This window comes from Hyla sarda, chromosome 8 (assembly GCF_029499605.1).
Source record: "Hyla sarda isolate aHylSar1 chromosome 8, aHylSar1.hap1, whole genome shotgun sequence".
Taxonomy (NCBI): Eukaryota; Metazoa; Chordata; class Amphibia; order Anura; family Hylidae; genus Hyla; species Hyla sarda.
This window is the reverse complement of record NC_079196.1, coordinates 218,521,348-218,539,763: the sequence shown is the minus strand read 5'-3', so window position 1 is coordinate 218,539,763 and position 18,416 is coordinate 218,521,348. Positions and strand designations below refer to the sequence as shown.

The window sequence follows — 18,416 nt, the reverse complement described above, 5'->3', positions numbered from 1 at the left end:
ATCTCTTAGAAATATCTAAACAAGTAAGTCATGCGACCCTTCAATATAGGACCGTGCTGCAGATCTGACAAAAAATGCTAACACTTCCTCATCACTCCTGTAGGTGGCAGCAGAGACTCATTGACCATGATTTACTAAAACCCGAGTGTTTAAAGGGGTACTCCGGTGAAAACCTTTTTTCTTTTAAATCAACTGGTGGCAGAAAGTCTAACATATTTGTAAATTACTTCTATTAAAAAAATCTTAATCCTTCCTGTACTTATTAGCTGCTGAATACTACAGAGGAAATTCTTTTCTTTTTGGAATGCTCTCTGATGACATCACGAGCACAGTTCTCTCTGCTGACGTTATAATAATAATAATAATAAAAATAATAATAACACTTTATTTATTGTTGTCCTTAGTGGGATTTGAACCCAAGTCCCCAGCACTGCAAGGCAGCAGTGCTAACCACTGAGCCACCATGCTACCCTTAGCATACATCTGCTATGCACGGTTGCTAAAATGGACAGAGATGTCAGCAGAGAGCACTGTGCTTGTGATGTCATCAGTGTTCCAAAAAGAAAGGAATTTCCTCTGTAGCATTCAGCAGCTTATAAGTACTGGAAGGATTAAGATTTTTTAATAGAAGTAATTTACAAATATGTTTAACTTTCTGCCACCAGTTGATTTCAAAGAAAAAAAGTTTTCACCGAAGTACCCCTTTAAAGCGGTACTCCGGCGCTTAGACGTCTTATCCCCTATCCAAAGGATAGGGGATAAGATGCCTGATCGTGGGGGTCCCGCCGCTGGGGACCCCCGGGATCTTGCACGCAGCACCTCAGTTAAAATCAGTCCCCGGTGCATGTTCGCTCCGGGTCTGATTACCGGCGACCACAGGGCCGGCGGCGCGTTACGTCACGCCTCCGCCCCCGTGTGATGTCACGCTCCGCCCCTCAATGCAAGCCTATGGGAGGGGGCGTGACACGCGATCCCCCGCGATCAGGCATCTTATCCCCAATCCTTTGGAAAGGGGATAAGATCTCTAAGCGCCGGAGTACCCCTTTAATGTGGAGTGTTTTTCTTTTTTACTCTGTTCCCCCCGATTTACTAATCTGTCGCCCGTTTCTGTATTTTTTTTTTTTTTGTGTTGCACGGGTTTAAATCTGTCGCACAGGATTTATTCTGCCCTGACGGGCATCATTGCCAAGATGATTACAGAAACATCCAATTAAAGATAGGAAAGTGAGAAGCGAACACTCAGAACAGATTGAGATATATGGGTCAAAAAGGATTTGTAACATGTTGAAAGGCTGCATTCACACAGCCGTCTGTCTCTGTAGATTCAGACTACACTAGTGCTTGTACTACTACCCCCATCATGAAAAAGGGTCTGTTCCATGTTGGGGGCAGTAGTACAGGGGCTGAGGGATTGATCGAACAGGGTCTCACTTCTGAGACCCGATCAGATGTTATTAAGCAGGGGAGCGGGTGGCATGCTCCACCCAGAGATGTACAGTGTACTTTTACTACTTTTACTTTCATTTTTCAATTCCCTGAATGGCTCCTCAGTACCGGCCATTCAGGGCTCCCGGCGGGGAATTTTTAAAAATGAAAGTAAAAGTACACTGTACATGTCTGGGGAGCAGAGCATGCCTCCCGCTCCCCTGCTTAATAACTTCTGATCGGACTGGGTCTCAGGAGTGGGACCCTGTGCAATCAATCCCTCAGCCCCTGTACTACAACCCCCACCATGGAACAGACCCTGTCAAATATGGCGCTCCTGGGCCAAGACGGTAACAGGCTGGGGTTATTTAGGCTGGGGAGGGCCAGAAACAATGGTCCTCTTCCACGCTGGTAACATCAGGATGTTGCTGCTAGGGGGAACCCTATGCTTTTTTTTATTTTATTTATTTTTATTTATTACAGCCTTTGGCTATCTGGGCATACTGGGAGTTGTAGTTTAGCAACAGCTGGAGTCTCCCTGTCTGGGAAGACACTGGCAGAATGGTCTATTCACATTATACAAAACGAACAATGTGAACAGAGCCTCATACTTACCTCTCTGCCTCCCGTCTGTAGGTCCACCCCTAATTAACGTCATCACTAGGGGGCGGAGCTACACAGACCAGGCAGGGACAGGGAGCGAGGGAGGTAAGGGGATCTCCTCTTCTGTATACACTATATACAGCTATCAATAGATAGCTGTATATTCTGTATACCGGCCAAAGGGTTAACCTACACTGTCCAGCAGTGTAAGTTAACTCTTCCCTTGCTGGGCTGGCGCATAGCGCACAGCTCAGCAAGGGGTTAAGTGAGCCAACAATGTGTATACTGTATACACATTGCAGACTCACTATAAGTTCTTTCTGGGCAGTAGATATTCGACATATATCTACTGCTCAGCATCAGCTGTTCTCCCGACTCTGTAACAGTGAGCACGTAACTCTGTAACAGTGAGTCCCGAAATTCACATCAGGAGTGACACCCGCTGTGATCTGTCCCTTACTGCAGGTACTACTGCTCCCAACCTGGAGCACACTCTGCTCCCTGCTTGGAGTTGTAGTACCTGTACTAATAGACAGATCACAGCGGGTGTCATTTCTGACACCCATTGTAATCTGTCTATTAATGCAGGTACTACAGCCCCCAGCATGGAGCAGAGTGTGCTCCAAGTTGGGAGCAATAGTACCTGTAGTTAAGGACAGATCACAGCGGGTGTCACTCCTGACACCCGCTGCGATTGTCCAGTCGTCCTGTATAATGTATAGATGCGGGGCAAGGCCGCACTTCTCTGGTCCCCTGCACAGCAGTATATATACCTATTCATATTTCCCGCAGAGAGCTGTGATTGGCTGGAACCATCTGGCCAATCACAGCTCTCTGCGGGAAATATGAATCTGTGATGTGAAGAACTTCACATCGCAGAACATAGTGCAGGATAGCGGAGAAGAGCGGCTGTGCCGCAGCTTCTATACATTATATAGGAGGATCGCAACAGGTGTCAGAAGTGACACCCGGGGTGATCTGTCTATTAGTACAGGTACTACTACTCCCATCATGGAACAATCTGTTCCTTGCTGGGAGTAGTAGTACTACTTAAAAAATTAAGAAAAAAAATGAAAAAAGTTAAAAACACACACACTTTATTAAACACATTATTAAAATACAAAGTTTAACAAAGTTAATTATAAAAAATATATAATTTTTACATTTAAATGGCCCCTTTCTACATTTTTATTATTGTCGGCTACATTTTTAGTTCCCTGCCCGCCCACATAAATTGATCCCTGTTTAAAAATCAATAAAAATTGTTATTAAAAATATAAATTTGATTAAATACAATTTTTTCCATCACTACTGCATCTTTTTTATTTTTTTTTATGGTACCCTACCAAATTTTAATTAAAAAAGGTATCTCCAACCCTTTTTTGGATCGGTAAAGTCCAAAAAAAAAAAGAATAAAAACCGCCTACAAAAACACCAAAGTTAAAACTCACATGACGTTTTTCTTGGCGTTTTTTCACTCCCATAGACTTCTATGGGAGGAAGACACCAAGATTTTCCCCGAAAAAAAACGCCAAAGTTTCAACAAGAGGTCGTTTTTGAAAAACTGAAATAAAAATAAAAAAAACTAAAACAAAAATAGCTAAAAAAACACCAAAAGGATTTAAAAAAAAAAAAAAAAAAGACAAACTGAAAAACGCCAAGTGGATATGGCATTTTGCAGCTAACATCTGGCTGCAGCGATCTTTTCACACAAAAAAACGCAGTGCGGCAGAATGGGCGTTTTTTCGGCGATTTCGCATGGAATCCCAGCCTGATAGTTTCTTTGACACAGCTGGGTTGTCTTCAGACAGTAAAGTAAACCCTCTTGTTATTCCCGCAGCTCCTATACATCTGGACAGCCCTATATATAGACATTTATTAGCCAATTCCTTCGTTCCCCCGCTGGGTCGCACTTTCCGTTTTACACTTTACCGTAATTGTTTCGCAAAATGTGGGAAATTGATAAAAATCGAGCAAAAAAATTGAACCCAGCAGAAAGTAACTCGAATGCTCAGTCTGATTTTAATAGTAATCAGCTCTATTGTTTCCTATTAGTAACGGGAATATATGACTGCTGGATCACATTACACAGGGATTATTTGTAATCACGGTTACCATGGAGATTAATTGCTTTGATATTGGAGCTGTGGACGCAAACCAATAGGATAGTTTAGAATTTTTTTAAATTATTTGCAATATTGCTTCTTTTTGTAAACAGTAACAATTGTCAGGGACTGACAGCTCTGTTTTTTTCGCATGCCCTAATACAGTGTTTTTCAATCAATGTGTCTCCTGCTGTTTTGCTGTTTTAGCTGATGTGGCAGGCATGAGGTTGAAGGGGAGGTGTATAACTACTATATATCCTGATCAAATAAAGATAGTAGCAGCAGTATACAGATAGAGCTGGAGGGGAGGTGTATGACTACTATATATCCTGATCAAATAAAGATAGTAGCAGCAGTATACAGATAGAGCTGGAGGGGAGGTGTATGACTACTATATATCCTGATCCCATTGAGATTGCAGCAGCAGTATACAGATAGAGCTGGAGGGGAGGTGTATGACTACTATATATCCTGATCAAATAAAGATAGTAGCAGCAGTATACAGATAGTGCTGGAGGGGAGGTGTATGACTACTATATATCCTGATCAAATAAAGATAGTAGCAGCAGTATACAGATAGTGCTGGAGGGGAGGTGTATGACTACTATATATCCTGATTACATAGAGATAGCAGCAGCAGTATACAGATAGTGCTGGAGGGGAGGTGTATGACTACTATATATCCTGATTACATAGAGATAGCAGCAGCAGTATACAGATAGAGCTGGAGGGGAAGTGCATGATTACTATATATCCTGATCCCATAGAGTTAGAGCTGGAGGGGAGGTGTATGACTACTATATATCCTGATCAAATAAAGATTGTAGCAGCAGTATACAGATAGTGCTGGAGGGGAGGTGTATGACTACTATATATCCTGATCAAATAAAGATAGTAGTAGCAGTATACAGATAGTGCTGGAGGGGAGGTGTATGACTACTATTTATCCTGATCCCATAAAGATAGTAGCAGCAGTATACAGATAGAGCTGGAGGGGAGGTGTATGACTACTATATATCCTGATCCCATTGAGATTGCAGCAGCAGTATACAGATAGAGCTGGAGGGGAGGTGTATGACTACTATATATCCTGATTACATAGAAAAAGCAGCAGCAGTATGCAGATAGAGCTTTAGAGCTGGAGGGGAGGTGTATGACTACTATATATCCTGATCCCATACAGATAGTAGCAGCAGTATACAGATTGAGCTGGAGGGGAAGGTGTATAACTACTATATATCCTGATTACATAGAGATAGCAGCAGCAGTATGCAGATAGAGCTGGAGGGGAGGTGTATAACTACTATATATCCTGATTACATAGAGATAGCAGCAGCAGTATGCAGATAGAGCTGGAGGGGAGGTGTATGACTACTATATATCCTGATCCCATACAGATAGTAGCAGCAGTATACAGATTGAGCTGGAGGGGAGGTGTATGACTACTATATATCCTGATCCCATAGAGATAGCAGCAGCAGCAGTATACAGATAGAGCTGGAGGGGAGGTGTATGACTACTATATATCCTGATCCCATAAAGATAATAGCAGCAGTATACAGATAAAGCTGGAGGGGAGGTGTATAACTACTAAATATCCTGATCCCATAAAGATAGTAGCAGTATACAGATAAAGCTTGAGGGGGGGGGGGGGTATATGACTAATATATATCCTGATCCCATAAAGATAGCAGCAGCAGTATACAGATAGAGCTGGAGGAGAGGCGTATGACTACTATATATCCTGATCCCATAAAGATAGTAGCAGCAGTATACAGAGAGAGCTGGAGGGGAGGTGTATAACTACTATAGATCCTGATCCCATAAAGATAGTAGCAGCAGTATACAGATAAAGCTGGAGGGGAGGTGTATAACTACTATTTATCCTGATCCCATAAAGATAGTAGCAGTATACAGACAGAGCAGGAAGGGGTCTGAAAGCTAGCAGGAGGGATCTGGTGGGAGCTTATATCATTCTGTAGTTCACAGGAAATCATTTGACCCAGGACTGACCACTTCCTTTGGCACATCAAGCATTGTGATTTTTCTGTGGTCAGACTGGTGATCACATGGCCCAGTTACAGTAATAAAATGCATGGATGCAGATGTATTGGAATAAAACAGATGGCGCTGCATGACTAGTGATGGTGAATTTGCAGGATATGGGGCAAAAAAAGAAAACCCTGCTCCTTTAAGGGGCTCCCTATAGAGATGTTTTAGCTGCATTGTCTGGCACCTGTGACATGGCGGCTGGAGAGCCGGACTTGCTGTCTCCGTCTGATCTTGGGTCTTGATCTCCTGGTGGAAAGAGGAAAGCCGGACTGGGGCTGGAGTGACGTTGTCTTCTCATGAAGGGGAACACACTGCAATAGTAACAGGATGAGGTAAGACAAGACATATCTAGTGGACACTCCAACTCCTTAAAGGGGTACTCTGCCCTTACACATTTTATCCTCATCCACAGGATAGGGGATAAGATGTCTGATCGTGGGGGTCCCCACGGATCTTGGCTGCGGCTCCCCAGACATCTGGTGCACGGATGACTGGCGATGCTGAGCAAAGGCTCGTGAGATCATGGCCACGCCCCGCTCGTGACATCACGGCCACGCCCCGTACTCCAAGGGGTACTCCACTGGAAAACTTTTTTTTTTAAATAAACTGGTGCCAGAAACTTAAACAGATTTGTAAATGACTTATATTAAAAAATCTTAATCCTTCCAGTACTTATCAGCTGCTGTATGATCCACAGGAAGTTCTTTTTTTTTTAAATTTATTTTCTGTCTGAACACAGTGCTCTCTGCTGACACCTCTGTCCATGTCAGGAACTGTCCAGGTTTGCTATGGGGATTTGCTCCTACTTTGGACAGCTCCTAAAATGGACAGAGGTGTCAGCAGAGAGCAATTCAAAAAGAAAAGAATTTCCTGTGGATCATACAGCAGCTAATAAGAACTGGAAGGGTTAAGATTTTTTAATAGAAGTAATATACAAATCTGTTTAGCTTTCTTCCACCTGTTGATTTAAAAAATGTTTTTTTTCGAGTGGAGTACCCCTTTAAAGCTACCCAAACAATAAAGACAGATTAACTTTAACTATAAAGTATATCAAAAAGTTGGCAAACCTTTATTATACAACAATTACTCTTTAAAATTGGAGTGCCCCCTTAATGGGCAGGTCAGCGCTCTTGAAGTGAATATAGTTAAATATCACTAACCCTTTCTTTGTCTCAGGAGGGATAAACGCTTGGCCGAGGAGACTTTTGTACATTTCTGACTTCAAGTATCGGGGATATGAATCCTGGAAGAAAGCCAAAATCAGTCACCATAGCAGGTTTACTACCCAACCCTCCCCCCCCCCCCCCACCATGACTGGCATCTAAACCAACATCACTACGGACTAGAAAAGCAAAAAGAGAGGATTCTTTATAAAAAGGTAACTATTTTATTTATTTTTGCCAGGAAAAATAGTTACATAAAAATAGCCTGGCGGGTTTCGCTCACTACCTGAGCTTAGTCATACGCCGCCTATGACTAAGCTCAGGTAGTGGGCGAAACCCGTCAGGCTATCTCCTCACTGGATGTTATTTATGTAACAATTTTTACTTGAAAAAAATTAATATTTGGCTTTTTATGAAAAATTCCTTGTGCTGGACCTTCTCCTTTTATGTCTCTGGTACATGATAAAGTGGCACCCCGCCCGTTCGCACAAGTGAGGAAAAGTGTTACAGTTGTGCAGGCTACATCACAGTCATTGTGGGAATCACTATGAACGGTAACGCTAAACAACAATAAACCAATGTTTTACCAACCATGGTTCCTCCAGCTGTTGCCAAACTACAACTCACAGCATGCCCGGACAGCCTTCGGCTGTCCGGACATGCTGGGAGTTGTAGTTTTGCAACAGCTGGAGGCACCCTGGTTGGGAAACTCGGCAATAAATATTCCTTCCAATCACAGATGAAGCATTTCTTTCTGGTTTTGTGTCCATGATGCTGCTCATCCTGATCTGCCTGGTGCATGAATAAATTCTGGACACTGGAGCAATTGGAACAATTTCATATGCGCATAACCCTGCAGATTTGTTTGCCATTCCGGGCATGCTTTAGTGTTGTCCAATATTGTTAAGACCACTAGGGGTCCCCATACCATCCAGAACATAATCATGTGCGGCTGCAGCATCATCTTTGTCCCAGCTGTAGCACAGGCATGGTCAAAGTCTAGGAAATGAGGGCGGGACTAGCAATCCTCTGTGCTCACTCCTGTCCTATCAGACCGCAGCATGAGAACAGAGGGTTACAGAGCAGCCTGATTGGATGAAGAGACCCGGCACATTACAGCAGACTCAGGGAGGAAGTGAATGCATGGTGAGTGGGCACTGAGCCCGCCCTTTTTGGAACACAGTGCTCTCTGCTGATATCACGAGCACAGTGCTCACTGCTGACATCTCTGTCCATTTTAGGAACTGTCCAGAGCAGCATATGTTTGCTATGGGGATTTTCTCCAACTCTGGACAGTTCTTAAACTGGACAGAGATGTCAGCAGAGAGTACTGTGGTCATGATGTCAGCAGAGAGCACTGTGGTCATGATGTCAGCAGAGAGCTCTGTGTTCCAAAAAGAAAATAATTTTCTATGTAGTATTCAGCAGCTAATAAGTACTGGAAGGATTAAGATTTTTTAATAGAAGTAATTTACAAATCTGTTTAACTTTCTGGCACCAGTTGATTAAAAAAAAAAAAACATTTCCACCGGAGTACCCCTTTAACTTCTAGCCATGTTGAATATCCAACATGGTGCCAGCAGTTGAACATTGGGGCCGTAGAGACCTGTAGGTTTCCTCCTGTTGTGCAGGAACATAATGCTTTTGGGAACTCCTACCTGTTGCAAAACTACAACTCCCAGCATGCCCGGACAGCCAAAGGCTGTCCGGGCATGCTGGGAGTCATAGTTATGCCACAGCTGGAGGCACCCTGGTTTGGAAACACTGCTCTAGAGTCTGTTAATCTCTAACCCAATCCTGGTTTCTGGATATGAGGGTTTAGAGCAATGGTTCCCAACCTGTGTGCCTCCAGCTGTTGCGCAACTACAACTCCCAGCCTTCGGCAGTCAGGGCATGCTGGGAGTTGTAGTTTTGGCTAGTGTCTGTTAACCATACTGAATATCCAACATGTTGCCAACAGGAGGACATGGGGTCAACAAGATCTGGAGGTTTCTGCTTAAAGGGGTACTCCGCTGCACAGCATTTGGAACAAACTGTTCCGAATGCTGGAGCCGGGAGCTTGTGATGTCATAGCCCTGCCCCCTCATGACATCACATCCCGCCCCCTCAATGCAAGTCTATTGGGGGGGGCATGATGGCTGTCACGCCATCTCCCATAGACTTGCATTCATGGGGTGGGATGTGATGTCATGAGGGGGCGGAGCTATGACATCATGAGCTCCCGGCTCCAGCATTCAGAACAGTTTGTTCAAAACGCTGAGCAGTGGAGTACCCCTTTAAGGGGAACTCTCACCTACTATAGGACTCGAAAAGTGTTAAGCGAGTGGGTAATGTGCCCTTATGATAATGACTTCCCCTTCTTTCTGAGAACCCTCTCTCTTGACCCTAAATTACCAACGTCCCATGTGTCATCATCATGCGGAGCACCAAAAGGGGGCAACAGCGGGTAGAGGCGGAACATCTCGGCTCTGTATAAGACAGTGAATGTTTTGAGAACCCACCTTTTTCATCAACATGTAGATATGCATTTGGGCATCATCTAACACATAACGATGGGGGTTCTTTATACCTTCTAATGTCTTCTCCATTGTCTTGCTGTCAATGTTGACCCAGCGAGTTGCTCCGGGGGCCAAAAAATGCCTGAAGAACCAGAAAAAAAGACAAAAATATTGTGTATGGCCAAGAAACTGACTAGAACGAAAATGTGGAGCTATGGTAACACTAGAACCTGCACGGTGTCCATTTTAGCACATCGTCAGTCATCAGCCGCAACACCGTCCCGCCTCCTTCCTCACACGAATCTCCGTCAGTCATCAGCCACAACTCCCTCATCCAAAACTCCCTCATCCAAAACTCCCTCATCCTAAACTCCCTCATCCTAAACTCCCTCATCCTAAACTCCCTCATCCTAAACTTCCTCATCCTAAACTCCCTCATCCTAAACTCCCTCATCCAAAACTCCCTCATCCAAAACTCCCTCATCCTAAACTCCCTCATCCTAAACTCCCTCATCCAAAACTCCCTCATCCAAAACCCCCTCATCCAAAACCCCCTCATCCAAAACTCCCTCATCCAAAACTCCCTCATCCTAAACTCCCTCATCCAAAACTCCCTCATCCAAAACTCCCTCATCCAAAACTCCCTCATCCAAAACTCCCTCATCCAAAACTCCCTCATCCAAAACTCCCTCATCCAAAACTCCCTCATCCTAAACTCCCTCATCCTAAACTCCCTCATCCTAAACTCCCTCATCCTAAACTCCCTCATCCTAAACTCCCTCATCCTAAACTCCCTCATCCTAAACTCCCTCATCCAAAACTCCCTCATCCAAAACTCCCTCATCCAAAACTCCCTCATCCAAAACTCCCTCATCCCTCAGACGATTCTCCCTCAGACGAAACTTTCTGCCATATAGTAGAGCCGACACTGCACAACATGTATAGCAGAGAAGAAACTGTGAAACTTGCACATGTACTACAGACACTACATGTTCTACAGAGTCTGCATAGCAGAGCCGACACTGAATAACATGTACAGCAGAACCCGTATAGCAGAGCTATCACTGAATAACATGTACAGCAGAATCCGTATAGCAGAGCTATCACTGAATAACATGTACAGCAGAATCCGTATAGCAGAGCTATCACTGAATAACATGTACAGCAGAATCCGTATAGCAGAGCAGACACTGAATAACATGTACAGCAGAATCCGTATAGCAGAGCCAACACTGAATAACATGTACAGCAGAACCCGTAGAGCAGAGCTGTCACTGAATAACATGTACAGCAGAACCCGTATAGCAAAGCTGTCACTGAATAACATGTACAGCAGAATCCGTATAGCAGAGCCGACACTGAATAATATGTACAGCAGAACCCGTATAGCAGAGCCAACACTAAATAACATGTACAGCAGAACCCGTATAGCAGAGCCGACACTGAATAACATGTACAGCAGAACCCATAGAGCAGAGCCGACACTGAATAACATGTACAGCAGAACCCGTAGAGCAGAGACAACACTGAATAGCATGTACAGCAGAACCCGTAGAGCAGAGCCGACACTGAATAATATGTACAGCAGAACCCGTAGAGCAGAGCCGACACTGAATAATATGTACAGCAGAACCCGTAGAGCAGAGCCGACACTGAATAACATGTACAGCAGAACCCGTAGAGCAGAGACGACACTGAATAACGTACAGCAGAACCCGTAGAGCAGAGCCGACACTGAATAACATGTACAGCAGAACCCGTATAGCAGAGCCGACACTGGATAGCGAGTACAGCAGAACCCGTAGAGCAGAGCCAACACTGAATAACATGTACAGCAGAACCCGTAGAGCAGAGCCAACACTAAATAACATGTACAGCAGAACCCGTAGAGCAGAGACGACACTGAATAATATGTACAGCAGAACCCGTAGAGCAGAGCCAACACTAAATAACATGTACAGCAGAACCCGTATAGCAGAGCCGACACTGAATAATATGTACAGCAGAACCCATAGAGCAGAGCCGACACTGAATAATATGTACAGCAGAACCCGTAGAGCAGAGACGACACTGAATAGCATGTACAGCAGAACCCATAGAGCAGAGACAACACTGAATAGCATGTACAGCAGAACCCGTAGAGCAGAGCCAACACTGAATAACATGTACAGCAGAACCCGTAGAGCAGAGCCAACACTGAATAACATGTACAGCAGAACCCGTATAGCAAAGCTGTCACTGAATAACATGTACAGCAGAATCCGTATAGCAGAGCCAACACTAAATAACATGTACAGCAGAACCCGTATAGCAGAGCCGACACTGAATAACATGTACAGCAGAACCCATAGAGCAGAGCCGACACTGAATAACATGTACAGCAGAACCCGTAGAGCAGAGCCGACACTGAATAATATGTACAGCAGAACCCGTAGAGCAGAGCCGACACTGAATAACATGTACAGCAGAACCCGTAGAGCAGAGACGACACTGAATAACATGTACAGCAGAACCCGTAGAGCAGAGCCGACACTGAATAACATGTACAGCAGAACCCGTATAGCAGAGCCGACACTGGATAGCGAGAACAGCAGAACCCGTAGAGCAGAGCCAACACTGAATAACATGTACAGCAGAACCCGTAGAGCAGAGCCAACACTAAATAACATGTACAGCAGAACCCGTAGAGCAGAGACGACACTGAATAATATGTACAGCAGAACCCGTAGAGCAGAGCCAACACTAAATAACATGTACAGCAGAACCCGTATAGCAGAGCCGACACTGAATAATATGTACAGCAGAACCCATAGAGCAGAGCCGACACTGAATAATATGTACAGCAGAACCCGTAGAGCAGAGACGACACTGAATAATATGTACAGCAGAACCCGTAGAGCAGAGCCAACACTGAATAGCGTGTACAGCAGAACCCGTATAGCAGAGACGACACTGAATAGCATGTACATCAGAACCCATAGAGCAGAGCCGACACTGAATAATATGTACAGCAGAACCCGTAGAGCAGAGCCAACACTGAATAACATGTACAGCAGAACCCGTATAGCAGAGCAGACACTGAATAACATGTACAGCAGAACCCGTAGAGCAGAGCCGACACTGAATAACATGTACAGCAGAACCCGTAGAGCAGAGACAACACTGAATAATATGTACAGCAGAACCCGTATAGCAGAGCCGACACTGAATAACATGTGCAGCCAAAGCCGTATAGCAGAGCCGACACTGAATAACATGTATAGCAGAGCGAACTGCACAACATATACTACAGAGCTTGTATAGCAGAGCCAACACTGCACAGCATGTATAACAGACCCTGTATAGCAGAGATTTGTAGTAAATACTGTACAGTGTCAGCTCTGCTATACGGCAGGAAGTTTTTCGTCTGAGGTCTGAGGGAGAATCGTCTGAGGGAGTTTTGGATGAGGGAGTTTTGGATGAGGGAGTTTTGGATGAGGGAGTTTTGGATGAGGGAGTTTTGGATGAGGGAGTTTTGGATTAGGGAGTTTTGGATTAGGGAGTTGTGGCTGATGACTGACAGAGATTGGTGTGAGGGAGGAGGCGGGACGATGTTTTGCCTGACGGGGGACAGAGTTGCGGCTGATGACTGATGATGTCCTAAAATGGTCTCAATACACCTGGTGTTCCTTCAGACTTTACAACATTGGTCTTCAAACTGTGGTCCTCCAGACAGCTGTCCGGGCATGCTGGGAGTTGTAATTTTGCTCCATCTGGATATCCAGTTTGGAGACCACTGCTCTATGGATTGCCACCACCAGGTAGTGCTGGGCGTCATATCAACTAACTGCCCTCATTTTTCAGCTCCCCTATTGCTACTAGCATACCTACCATAGATGAAACCAACATCTACCACAAGCAGGGACATGCACAGGTTGACTAGAAAGGGGGCTGGAGCCCCTGCCCTTTTGACGTTACTCCTCAAAAGTGCCCTGGACAGTGCTGGGCAGTCTGGCATCATTATGTGGACATTTATATAAATAATTCTGGGAAGTGCCCTTTTTTTTCCCAGATCAGCCCCTGCCCCCCAAAATGTCTGTGCACGTCCCTGCCTAATAGGGCCCAAAGCCACTCCCAAGACCTCATAAGCCTGTCTCTCCCTACCAGATAGTAGTAATTGGCTGGCCCAAAGGAACGGAAGAACTCTACATCTATTTGCCATGGCTACTACCAACCTCCCCTATTTTTTTTATATTTGCCCATTGGTGTCCCAACCACAGTCGTAATTGTTAATTATATTGTTTTATGGCTATGCTCATCTTCATCTCCATCTCTGGCTACACCTCTATTGGCAACCCAAGACCAGATGGAGATTTCCAAGGGTGGTTTCTATCACTAGTATGGACTAGGATATGGTAAACACCATCACCCCTAAGGGATCTTTAGACCTAAAGGGGTATTCCATGAAAAAAACATTATTCTTCATATCAACTGGCTCCAGAAAATTGAACAGATTTGTAAATTACTTCTTTTAAAAAGTCTTAATCCTACCAGTACTTATCAGCTGCTGAAGTTTAGTTGTTCTTTCTGTCTAATAACAGTGCTCTCTGCTGACACCTCTGTCTGCCTCAGGAACTGTCCAGAGCAGGAGAGGTTTGCTATGGGGATTTGCTACTACTCTGGACAGACAGAGGTGTCAGCAGAGAGCACTGTGGTCAGACAGAAAAGAACAACTAAACTTCAGCAGCTGATAAGTACTGGCAGGATTAATATTTTTTTTATAGAAGTAATTTACAAATCTGTTCATCTTTCTGGAGCCAGTTGATGAGAAGAAAAATGTGTTATCATGAAATACCCCTTTAAGTCACAAGTGTGAATTTGGTGTTTTGGTCCTAGGTATATCTCTTCCTACGAGGTGGTCACCAAAGGTCCACAAGATGAAAAAAGCCCTATATTGTTTTGGCTATGGTCATCTCCATCACCATCTCTAGGTACTTACCCATTGGCAACCCCTCAAGATTTTTGAGGGTGGTTTGTAGAAATGTACTATCACTAGTTTGGACTAGGATATGGTAAACATCACCACTAAAGGATCCTTACATGTAAATCCCAATTGTAAATTTGGTGTTTTGGTCCCAGCTAGGTCTCTTCCTAATGGATAGTTAAGGCCCCTTTCACACTATAAAAATTCATCCGTAATGAACGTCCGTCATAAAAATCTTGAAAATCGGCCATTAAACGGCCGTTAGAAAATCCCATTATAGTCTGTGGGACATTTCTAATAGCCATTTTAACCTGTTATCACCCATTATTAATAACGGCTGTTATTTTGTGACAGCACTATTTCTGCATGCATTATTTCTCCCGTTACTATCGCCCGTCACAAAATAACGGCCATTATTACCATAATAACGGGTGATAATGGGTTAAAACGACAATTAGAAAAATCCCACAGACTATAATGGGATTTTCTAACGGCCGTTTAACGGACGATTTTCAAGATTTTTATGACGGACGTTCATTACGGATGAATTTTTATAGTGTGAAAGGGGCCTAAGCGTTATGTTACTGAGGTGGCCACCAAAGGCCCAGATGATAAAAAAAAGAGACATATTGTTTGGCTATGGTCATCTCCATCTCCATTTCTGGGTGCACCCCCACTAGCAACCAAACCCAAGACCAAATTGAGGTTTGGAGGGTGGTTTGTAGAACTGAACTATCACAAGTACTAGGATATGGTAAACACCATCACCACTACGAGAGCCTTAGAAGGAAGCCACAATTGTGAATTAGGTGTTTTGGTCCTAGGTATATTTCTTCCTACCGGGTAGTTGAGAGTTAAATTAGTGTGGTGGACCACCAAAGGCCCGCAAGATGAAAAAGAGTCCTATATTGTTTTGGCTATGGTCACCTCGATCCCCTTCTCTCGTTACACCCCCATTGGCATCCTAACCCAAGACCAGATCAAGATTTCCGAGGGTGGTTTACAGAATTAAACTATCACTTGTATGGACTAGGATATGGTAAACACCATCACCCCTAAGGGATCCTTAGACGTAAATCCAATTGGGAATTTGGTGTTTTGGTCCTAGGTATATCTCTTCCTACCAGGTACTTGAAAGTAATGTTAGTGAGGTGGTCCACCAAAGGCCCACAAGATAAAAAGGGGCCCTATATTGTCCAGCTATGGTCCTCTCCATCCTCATCTCTGGTTGCACTCCCATTGGCAACCCAACCCAAGGCCAGATTGAAATTTCTGAGGGTGGTTTGTAGAACTGAACTATCACTAGTATGGACTAGGATATGGTAAACATCACCACAGGGATCCTTAGACATAAGTCACAATTGTGAATTTGGCGTCTTGGTGCTAGGTATATTTCTTCCTATCGGGTAGTAATGTTGTTGGGATGGCCCACTAGATGAATAGAGTCCTATATTGATTTTGCTATGGCCACCTCCATCTTTATCTCTGGGTACAACCCCACCAGCAGCCCAATACCAAATCAACATTTCCAAGGGTGGATTGTAGAACTGATCTATCCCCAGTTTGAACCTTCTTTGAACACAGATGGATTGGCCCATGTTTTGGCCCACACCAGCACTTCCGGAATACCATTGTGGGCTCTTCTCCTTTAAAGGTAGAATTGTCTGTATTGTGTATGTACTGAGCATGCAGAGATCCACAATTATTTCCGCCTTATAACCTGGCACACGGCAAAACACGTCTGAAGAATCAAGTGATTTCATCTATTATTCACGGAGCCGGTGGAGAAATCCCATATCTGAGCAGGTGTACGGCCAAACACATTATATAGGGCTCTCATCTGACTGCAGCCATCTGGAAAACATTACTCGGAGATCTGGTGCTTTTTTGACTTACTCATAGACGGACTGCACCGTAGATGCCATTTTTGACTGCTCCCCGTACCGTAATTCCTCAACTGCTTCCCAGAAACACAGATTTTCAGCTACAAACACAAAAAGAATATACACGTGTTAAGCTTCAGAAAAGAAGCACTTCAGGTTTCTTTTTGTTTCATTGCTATAACTGGGTCATGTGATCACCTGTCTTTCTCAACACAAGGGACTGTGCTTAATGTGAATCACAGGATGTCTCTCCTGGATCAGCTGACTTCCTGTGACCCACAGGATGACAATGTTACCTACCAGATCCCCCTGCTAGCTCCCAGAACCCTCCCAGTTCCATTTTCTATCTATACGGAATGAGGATATATAGAAGTTATACTCCTTCCAGCTCTATCTGTATACTGCTGCTATCTCTATAGGATCAGAATATATATGGTAGTGGTTATGCACTTCCCCTCCCAGCTCTATCTGTATACTGCTGCTATCTCTATGGGATCAGGATATATACGGTAGTAGTTATGCACTTCACCTCCCAGATCTATCTGTATACTGCTGCCATCTCTCTGGGATCAGGATATATAGTTGTTATACACCTCCCTCGAGCTCTATCTGTATACTGCTGCTATCTCTCTGGGATCAGGATATATAGTTGTTATACACCTCCCTCGAGCTCTATCTGTATACTGCTCCAATCTCTCTGGGATCAGGATATATAGTTGTTAAACACCTCCCTCCAGCTCTATCTGTATACTGCTCCTATCTCTCTGGGATCAGAATATATAGTAGTTATACACCTCCCCTTTAGCTTCATAACTTTTATCATAAAGAGGTAAGCACAATGCATGCATAAGAATGTGGTGGCCAAGTACGGGAGATGTCAGCCCGTACCCTTGCTGTCCTGTCAGGCAGCCTCCTGCAGTGTCCCCTGGGTCTCCCTTGCACTTGTTCCCCCATGTACATATGTTTCACCACTTGTTGTATTATAAAATGTGTTATAACATTAAGAAAGTTGTCATGTGATTGTTACCCAGGAGGTACCATTTGTCAAGTCAACGTGGCCTGCATTAAATTGACCATATCTACTACAAGTCCCAGCAAGCCCTTAAGGTCTCTGCGCCACTGGTCACCTCCGTGGGCCCTGGCTGAACTGTATAGGGGGAGATTCATCAAAACCTGTGCGAAGGAAAAATTGCCCAGTTTCCCATGGCAACCAATCAGATTTCTTCTTTCATTTTTGAAAAGGCCTCAGCAAAATGAAAGAAGCAATCTGATTGGTTGCTATGGGCAACTGGGCAATTTTTCCTTCGCACAGGTTTTGATAAATCTCCCCCATAGACTTTACCACCTGTCTAACCTCAGTAAAGCTACCGTTGTCCGTAACTTGGTGTCAGAGTCATTATTGCCCCCCCCCCCCCCCCCCCGTGCCTAGCCCAAGATCCAACGGTATACCTTTGGGTGGTATTGAGGATAAACCATGCCCTGGCGTCACGAATACAAGGGGTTAAAGGGGTACTCCGCTGCTCAGCATTTGGAACAAAATGTTATGAACACTTGAGTCGGCGCCAGGAGCTTGTGACGTCATAGCCCCCCCATCATGATGTCACGCCCCGCCCCCTCAATGCAAGTCTATGGGAGGGGGCGTGACAGCTGTCGCGCCCCCTCCCATAGACTTGCATTGAGGGGGCGGGGCGTGGTGTCATGGGGGGGGGGGTTATGACGTCACA

General features: G+C 44.5%; 1 protein-coding gene across 2 annotated transcripts in view; it reads right to left on the bottom strand.

The window, feature by feature from the left end:
- Positions 1-18,416, bottom strand: part of LOC130285534 (regulator of G-protein signaling 11-like) — a 115,268-nt gene that overhangs the window by 9,999 nt on the left and 86,853 nt on the right. For both annotated transcript variants that reach the window (XM_056537051.1, XM_056537050.1), the window contains 4 exons: positions 16,706-16,793; positions 9,850-9,988; positions 7,346-7,428; positions 6,370-6,496 (listed from right to left, as the gene is read on the bottom strand). In XM_056537051.1, the coding sequence (XP_056393026.1) occupies positions 6,370-6,496; positions 7,346-7,428; positions 9,850-9,988; positions 16,706-16,793 (437 nt within the window). The remainder of the gene's footprint in view (positions 1-6,369; positions 6,497-7,345; positions 7,429-9,849; positions 9,989-16,705; positions 16,794-18,416) is intronic.